Below are 8,949 nucleotides of genomic sequence, written 5' to 3'. Positions count from 1 at the left end.
GTAAGATTTCCTAAACCCTGAGACCCCAGCGGTCTGAACACATACTAAATCTAGTCAGCATCCTTCCTGCCCGAAAAGTAGTCTGAACGGAGCCCTAGCCCTGTTAGTCAGCGAACCGGACCCCTGTGGTGAGCCGCTGCAGTGCTGGGCTCGGCCTAGGAGAGGTACCTGGTGGCTACCTGCAGCTCATGGTGGCTACCTGCAGCTCAAGCCTGACTCCACCTTCAGGAACTCCAGTGAACAGGTAGCTGCGTAGCCATGCCCCTGCCCAGGTAGGCCCGGTTCTGTGGCACAGTGGGTCCATGAACCAGGTGCGCCACCTGCGAGCGAGACCTAATATAACTTTCAGTAGAAAATCTTCAGTTTTATTCAGGTTAGTTGATGCAAAAATGAGTACACCCCCTATCGAAAACAATTACATCTAGTGTTATACATGTCCTCCATGTTTTTTTAGGACAGCGCCAAGTCCTCTAGGCCTGGAATAAACAAGTTGGTTACATAATGCATCATCGTCTTTCTCTTTTAGCTTTCTTAGCGCCTAGATGCTGGATGGAGAGTGATGACAACTTGTCTCCTCAGAATTCCCCATAGGTGTTTGTGGGGTTCAGATCAGAAGACACTTGGCCACTGAGTCACTTTTACCATGTTCTTTAAAAATGCAACATTGGCCTTAGATGTGTGTTTTGGACCATTGTCCTGATGAAGTGCAGGTCTACCAAGAGCACCGAGTGATGCAGCATCATCTCTCACTGTAGAGCATCTGTGACTTCATGATCCCATCAACGACAGAAGATAGGAAAGCTGCAGCGATGACAAGTGTTTATTCTACAGAACGCTGCAGATGAACCCGATGTGCGCAGCTTATAGGCAAAACTGGGCGGACAGATTCCCTTAAGCTACGTTCACATTAGCGTTTCCCGATGCAGCGTCGGGAAACGCTGCGGCGACACATGCGTCATACGCCCCTATATTTAACATGGGGGACGCATGGACATGCGTTGTGCGACGCATGCGTTTTTTTTGCCGCGTCGGGCGCAGAAAACGCAACAAGTTGCATTTTTTTTGCGTCCAAATTTCGGCAAAAAAGGACGCATGCGTCGCAAAACGCAAATGTGAACGTAGCCTTATGTCCAAAGAAACTCACACCTGGAAAACAAATGGCGTCCTCCTCCTCTGGATCACACGGCACAGCAGAGCGAGGACCGCACAGCGGAATAGCAGCTCATCAGTCCTGTCTATGCTCACTGCAATTCATGGCAGCAAAAGCCACAGAGGCTTCATCATCAGCCTGTGCAGCTCTACAGCCGCGACCCAGCGCCACCTCTGTACTCATATCCTACTGTACTCATTATTTATAATAATAAATAATAATAATAATACCGGCCAACGTACGGCCCGCTGACAAACCGCAACCAGTGGGGATTAGAGCCTCTTTCACACATCACCAGCCCCCTGGTCGCATGACGGTGACGTCACCACAGGTCCTTCACCACTGCTCTCCTGACCCCGCCCCCTGGTCGCATGACGGTGACGTCACCACAGGTCCTTCACCACTGCTCTCCTGACCCCGCCCCCTGGTCGCATGACGGTGACGTCACCACAGGTCCTTCACAACTTCTCTCCTGACCCCGCCCCCTGATCACATGACGGTGACGTCACCACAGGTCCTTCCGCTCTCAGTGCAGCAGCTCCGTCCTGGTTGTGTGCAGCTCGTGTTCTCTGGTGTCAGCCAGCAGCAGATTTCCCGCCATTCCGGTGAGATTACAGGAGGGTTTGTGGTAAATCTGTGAGAGGAGAGTGTGGGGTGAGATCAGAGCTGTTCCTGTGGAGGCTCCTGCTCCCTGTGACTGCGGCTCCTCAGTGTTGGGGACGGGCAGCATTGTATGGGGGATGTGCAGCGTCTGCTCCTCATCTCACGGCCCCGCTGGTGGTGTAGTTACCACGGTGACCATCCTCTGCTGGCGGTGTAGTTACCACGGTGACCGTCCTCTGCTGGCGGTGTAGTTACCACGGTGACCGTCCTCTGCTGGCGGTGTAGTTACCACGGTGACTGTCCTCTGCTGGCGGTGTAGTTACCACGGTGACCGTCCTCTGCTGGCGGTGTAGTTACCACGGTGACCGTCCTCTGCTGGCGGTGTAGTTACCACGGTGACCGTCCTCTGCTGGAGGTGTAGTTACCACGGTGACCGTCCTCTGCTGGCGGTGTAGTTACCACGGTGACCGTCCTCTGCTGGCGGTGTAGTTACCACGGTGACCGTCCTCTGCTGGCGGTGTAGTTACCACGGTGACCGTCCTCCTCCTACGAGGCTGATAATGAGCGGTCAGATCGGCGGAGGAGGCCGCGGTGGAGTTTTGTGTCTTTTCCTCCAGATTCCTCCTGATAAATGTTGATATTTGGCAGAATTTAGTGATTGTCGTTCTCTCGTCCCCGGTGATTTCCATCTTCTCCTTCATCATGAAGACGCCGGCAGGACGAGATCCCTCCAGCTGATCCAGTGCTCATCCCTCCTCCTCCTGAATGACCCCGAGGATGGACGAGGACAGGGATGAGACCACCAGAAGATTATTCCACTTCGCCCTGGAGATCATCTCCCTGCTGAGCGGAGAGGTAACTCCTCTACATTTCTATCAGCTTTATTGTGTTCTGTGACAAGTCCGACATCCAGAATAGAGAGAAGGATTCTTTACTGTAAGAGCAGTGATTGTGTGGAGCTCTCTGCCCGGAGGAGTTGTCATGGGGATTCCCTATAAGAGCTGTAGAGGGGCCGGGATGTCTGTCCGGAGGGGAATAATATTCCCGGTTATGGCCCCAGATTACTGGAGACGGTTATTGATCCCGGGATTTCTACTGATTGTCAGATCTGGAGTCGGGAAGGAATCTTCTCCCTAAGTGTCTCTCTCCATACACAGGATTACACAATAGTGAGGAAGACACCGGGGGACGGTGTGACTCCCATCATCCATCTCCAGGAGTCAGGAGGGCGGAGCCCGGGCCCCATCACAGAGCCTCCCCCGCACTCCCTGCTACATGAGAGGAACAAGAAGATCCTGGAGCTCAGCAACAAGATGATTGATCTGCTGAGCGGAGAGGTGACTGCTGGGAGATTATACAGGACTGGAGGATTCTGGGTGATGAGCGGAGAGGTGACTGCTGGGAGATTATACAGCACTGGAGGATTCTGGGTGATGAGCGGAGAGGTGACTGCTGGGACATTATACAGCACTGGAGGATTCTGGGTGATGAGCGGAGAGGTGACTGCTGGGACATTTTATAGCACTGGAGGATTGTGGGTGATGAGCGGAGAGGTGACTGCTGGGACATTATACAGGACTGGAGGATTCTGGGTGATGAGCGGAGAGGTGACTGCTGGGACATTTTATAGCACTGGAGGATTCTGGGTGATGAGCGGAGAGGTGACTGCTGGGACATTATACAGGACTGGAGGATTCTGGGTGATGAGCGGAGAGGTGACTGCTGGGACATTATACAGGACGGCACTGGAGGATTCTGGGTGATGAGCGGAGAGGTGACTGCTGGGACATTATACAGGACTGGAGGATTCTGGGTGATGAGCGGAGAGGTGACTGCTGGGACATTATACAGGACTGGAGGATTCTGGGTGATGAGCGGAGAGGTGACTGCTGGGACATTATACAGGACTGGAGGATTCTGGGTGATGAGCGGAGAGGTGACTGCTGGGACATTATACAGGACTGGAGGATTCTGGGTGATGAGCGGAGAGGTGACTGCTGGGACATTATACAGCACTGGAGGATTCTGGGTGATGAGCGGAGAGGTGACTGCTGGGACATTATACAGGACTGGAGGATTCTGGGGGATGAGCGGAGAGGTGACTGCTGGGACATTATACAGCACTGGAGGATTCTGGGTGATGAGTGGAGAGGTGACTGCTGGGACATTATACAGGACTGGAGGATTCTGGGTGATGAGCGGAGAGGTGACTGCTGGGACATTATACAGCACTGGAGGATTCTGGGTGATGAGCGGAGAGGTGACTGCTGGGAGATTATACAGGACTGGAGGATTCTGGGTGATGAGCGGAGAGGTGACTGCTGGGACATTATACAGGACTGGAGGATTCTGAGTGATGAGCGGAGAGGTGACTGCTGGGACATTATACAGCACTGGAGGATTCTGGGTGATGAGCGGAGAGGTGACTGCTGGGACATTATACAGCACTGGAGGATTCTGGGTGATGAGCGGAGAGGAGACTGCTGGGAGATTATACAGCACTGGAGGATTCTGGGTGATGAGCGGAGAGGTGACTGCTGGGAGATTATACAGGACTGGAGGATTCTGGGTGATGAGCGGAGAGGTGACTGCTGGGACATTATACAGGACTGGAGGATTCTGGGTGATGAGCGGAGAGGTGACTGCTGGGACATTATACAGGACTGGAGGATTCTGGGTGATGAGCGGAGAGGTGACTGCTGGGACATTATACAGGACTGGAGGATTCTGGGTGATGAGCGGAGAGGTGACTGCTGGGAGATTATACAGCACTGGAGGATTCTGGGTGATGAGCGGAGAGGTGACTGCTGGGAGATTATACAGCACTGGAGGATTCTGGGTGATGAGCGGAGAGGTGACTGCTGGGACATTATACAGCACTGGAGGATTCTGGGTGATGAGCGGAGAGGTGACTGCTGGGAGATTATACAGCACTGGAGGATTCTGAGTGATGAGCGGAGAGGTGACTGCTGGGACATTATACAGCACTGGAGGATTCTGGGTGATGAGCGGAGAGGTGACTGCTGGGACGTTATACAGCACTGGAGGATTCTGGGTGATGAGCGGAGAGGTGACTGCTGGGACGTTATACAGCACTGTAGGATTCTGGGTGATGAGCGGAGAGGTGACTGCTGGGACATTATACAGCACTGGAGGATTCTGGGTGATGAGCGGAGAGGTGACTGCTGGGACATTATACAGCACTGGAGGATTCTGGGTGATGAGTGGAGAGGTGACTGCTGGGACATTATACAGGACTGGAGGATTCTGGGTGATGAGCGGAGAGGTGACTGCTGGGACGTTATACAGCACTGGAGGATTCTGGGTGATGAGCGGAGAGGTGACTGCTGGGACATTATACAGCACTGGAGGATTCTGGGTGATGAGCGGAGAGGTGACTGCTGGGACATTATACAGCACTGGAGGATTCTGGGTGATGAGCGGAGAGGTGACTGCTGGGAGATTATACAGGACTGGAGGATTCTGGGTGATGAGTGGAGAGGTGACTGCTGGGACATTATACAGCACTGGAGGATTCTGGGTGATGAGCGGAGAGGTGACTGCTGGGACGTTATACAGCACTGGAGGATTCTGGGTGATGAGTGGAGAGGTGACTGCTGGGACGTTATACAGCACTGGAGGATTCTGGGTGATGAGCGGAGAGGTGACTGCTGGGACATTATACAGCACTGGAGGATTCTGGGTGATGAGCGGAGAGGTGACTGCTGGGACATTATACAGCACTGGAGGATTCTGGGTGATGAGTGGAGAGGTGACTGCTGGGACATTATACAGCACTGGAGGATTCTGGGTGATGAGCGGAGAGGTGACTGCTGGGACATTATACAGCACTGGAGGATTCTGGGTGATGGGCGGAGAGGTGACTGCTGGGACATTATACAGCACTGGAGGATTCTGGGTGATGGGCGGAGAGGTGACTGCTGGGACATTATACAGCACTGGAGGATTCTGGGTGATGGGCGGAGAGGTGACTGCTGGGACATTATACAGCACTGGAGGATTCTGGGTGATGAGCGGAGAGGTGACTGCTGGGACATTATACAGGACTGGAGGATTCTGGGTGATGAGCGGAGAGGTGACTGCTGGGACATTATACAGCACTGGAGGATTCTGGGTGATGAGCGGAGAGGTGACTGCTGGGACATTATACAGCACTGGAGGATTCTGGGTGATGAGCGGAGAGGTGACTGCTGGGACATTATACAGCACTGGAGGATTCTGGGTGATGAGCGGAGAGGTGACTGCTGGGACATTATACAGCACTGGAGGATTCTGGGTGATGGGCGGAGAGGTGACTGCTGGGACATTATACAGCACTGGAGGATTCTGGGTGATGAGCGGAGAGGTGACTGCTGGGACATTATACAGCACTGGAGGATTCTGGGTGATGAGCGGAGAGGTGACTGCTGGGACATTATACAGCACTGGAGGATTCTGGGTGATGGGCGGAGAGGTGGCTGCTGGGACATTATACAGCACTGGAGGATTCTGGGTGATGGGCGGAGAGGTGACTGCTGGGACATTATACAGCACTGGAGGATTCTGGGTGATGACGGTGTGGCTGTTGTCAGGTTCCTATAAGGTGTCAGGACGTCGCTGTCTATCTCTCCATGGAGGAGTGGGAGTATCTAGAAGGACACCAGGATCGGTACCAGGATGTGATGATGGAGGAGCTCCGGCCTCTTACACCACGAGGTGAGAGGCTCCTTGTTGGCTCCGGTGGATGTGATGACGTCTCTCTGCCGTCGTCCTATAATAGATGATTTTTCTCCATGACAAGTACTGGCATAGTTGCGATTGGCGGCACAATGTGTATAAAAAAAGAAACAATTAAGACTTGGGGTCTCCCTTTCGTTTTGATAACAAGCGCAGGTAAAGCTGACAGCACGGTGCTGATATTCTCAGGCTGGGAAGACTCATGGATATTTGTCCCTCTCCAGCCTAATAATAGCTGCCTGCATCTGCCCAGAAAAGGAACATCCATTAGGTACTTGCCCTGGTGCATTGACAATTGAGGTAATATTTTGTGGATGATGTCGGCTTTTTAATGTCCACTGACCTCGAGTCCAGGAGTTAGTAATAGATCGGCATCTGTCAGGCACAACCATCGCTAACCCTGTAGTGAAAATTAATAAACACACACAGAAAAAAGCTCTTTAATTGAACAAAACCTTCCCCGACATATCCCCTCTTTTCCTATTTAATAACATAAAAATTAAAAATCTAAGACATCGTCATCTGTCCGCCAATAATCCATAATGATGATGTCCCACGACGAGCTCAGCTCTGCTAAGTCTGGTTGCATTGCTGAGCGGTGACATCAGTAATGTTATCACTCAGAGTTTAGCGTGAGAACGAGGTTGCGTGTGACCAGCAGCCGCCTTAATGACGTCACCTTTTATTTTTAAGTTAATAAATGGGAAAAAGAGGGGATATGTGGGGGTTATGTCTTGTTCAATTAAAGGACTTTTTACTGTGTGTCTTACTTTTGATTATGAGGTTAGAAAAGGGAGAATCTGATAGACGCCTCTCCATTACTGACCCCTGGGCTTGATGACAGCTGACATTACAAAGCTGAAGAGCAGAGGCGGCTGAGGCCGGATGTTATTAGTCTGGGAGGGGACCAATATCCATTGCCCCTTCCCAGCCTATAAATTCCAGTCCGCAGCTCTCTGTTTAGTGTTTGCTGGTTATTAAATTTAAGGGGGACCCCACTTCATGTTTTTTGGGGGTCCCTCCATTTTAATAAACAGTAAGCAGAAACCTTTGAGCTGGTATTAATAACCGTGGAAGCTTTACGGATACTGGCCCCTTCCCAGAATAATAAAACCTACCCCAGCTGTCTTCTTTCACCAGGCTGGTTAGTAAAAATAACGGTGACCCCACCCTTTTTGTTATATTATTTATTCAATAAATACATGTACAGTAAACTACACACACTGCCCTAATTATATATGTCACAGACATATTTCTTACTATGACTAGAACAGACCTTGGATAGGAAAAAGAGCATGTAAGCCAGATAATATATATGTGTCGTTCTATATGGGAGTGATGTACACCCAATAGATCCATGTACTGATATACAGCTCGGGCAAAAATGAAGAGACCACTGCAAAATGTTCAGTTTGTCTGATTTCTCTCTTTATATTTTAGAGTAAAATGTAAATTGTTCTTTTATTCTATAAACTACTGACAACGTGTCTCCGAAGTTCCAAGCAATAAATTTTGTATTTATTTTCTGAAAATGAGAAATGGTCAAAATAACAAAAAAAATGCATTGCTTGCAGACCTCAAATAATGCAAAAAAACAAGTTCAAAATCATTTACAAACAACAACACTAATGTTTTACCTCCGGAGGATTCCAGAAATCAATATTGTGTGGAATAACCATGATTGTTAATCCCGGCTTTCCTGCGTCTTGGCAGCTTTCCACCAGTCTCTCACAGGCTCCTGGTACAATAATGTCAGCCGTTCTTCTATGTGTGATGGCTTGTGACTCTCCATCTTCCTCCTGATTACATTCCAGAGGTTTCCAATGGGGTTCAGGTCTGGAGATTGGCGGCCATGACAGGATCTGATGTGGTGGTCTCTTAATTTTAGCCAGAGCTGTATGTATGTAAGTCTACAACCTCACTGCATATGGTCAGGATTGACCTCTGTGAGGCCATACACAGGGTCCAGTATTAATCATCCCGTTTTCGTTGTCGTGCCGTGTGGTGTTACTTATCACAATATGGTAGACGGATTTCATGCATGCAACAATAGGAAGATTTCTCTATTGGTTCGTTTTGGTCACTGTGATAGGGTCTATCACAGTGACCAAAATAAAAAAAAATAGTAAATGAACCCCCCTTTATCACCCCCTTAGTTAGGGAAAATTAATAAAATAAAGAAAATGTATTTCCATTTTCCCAATAGGGTTAGGGTTGCGATTAGGGTTGAGGTTAGGGTTTGGGTTAGGGTTGAGATTAGGTTAAGTTTGGGATTAGGGTTAGAGGTGGGTTAGGATTAGGGTTGAGATTAGGGTTAGGGTTGAGATTAGGTTAGGTTTGTGGTTAGGGTTATGGTTAAGTTTGGGATTAGGGTTAGGGGTTTGTTAGGGTTAGGGTTGGGATTAGGGTTAGGGGTGTGTTGGGATTAGGGTTAGGGGTTTGTTAGGGTTAGGGTTGGG

The 8,949-nt window shown here is 50.2% G+C and overlaps 1 protein-coding gene across 1 annotated transcript in view; it reads left to right on the top strand.

The window, feature by feature from the left end:
- Positions 1–1,647: 1,647 nt before the first annotated feature.
- LOC138657474 (zinc finger protein 585A-like) overlaps positions 1,648–8,949 on the top strand; it is a 117,560-nt gene continuing 110,258 nt past the window's right edge. The window contains exons 1-4 of the mRNA XM_069745268.1: positions 1,648–1,755; positions 2,462–2,608; positions 2,911–3,090; positions 6,346–6,469. Coding sequence (XP_069601369.1) covers positions 2,519–2,608; positions 2,911–3,090; positions 6,346–6,469 — 394 coding nt within the window. The 5' untranslated portion in view covers positions 1,648–1,755; positions 2,462–2,518. The remainder of the gene's footprint in view (positions 1,756–2,461; positions 2,609–2,910; positions 3,091–6,345; positions 6,470–8,949) is intronic.

The sequence above is a fragment of the Ranitomeya imitator genome, chromosome 1 (assembly GCF_032444005.1).
Source record: "Ranitomeya imitator isolate aRanImi1 chromosome 1, aRanImi1.pri, whole genome shotgun sequence".
NCBI lineage: Eukaryota > Metazoa > Chordata > Amphibia > Anura > Dendrobatidae > Ranitomeya > Ranitomeya imitator.
This window is presented reverse-complemented; position numbering and strand designations above follow the sequence as displayed.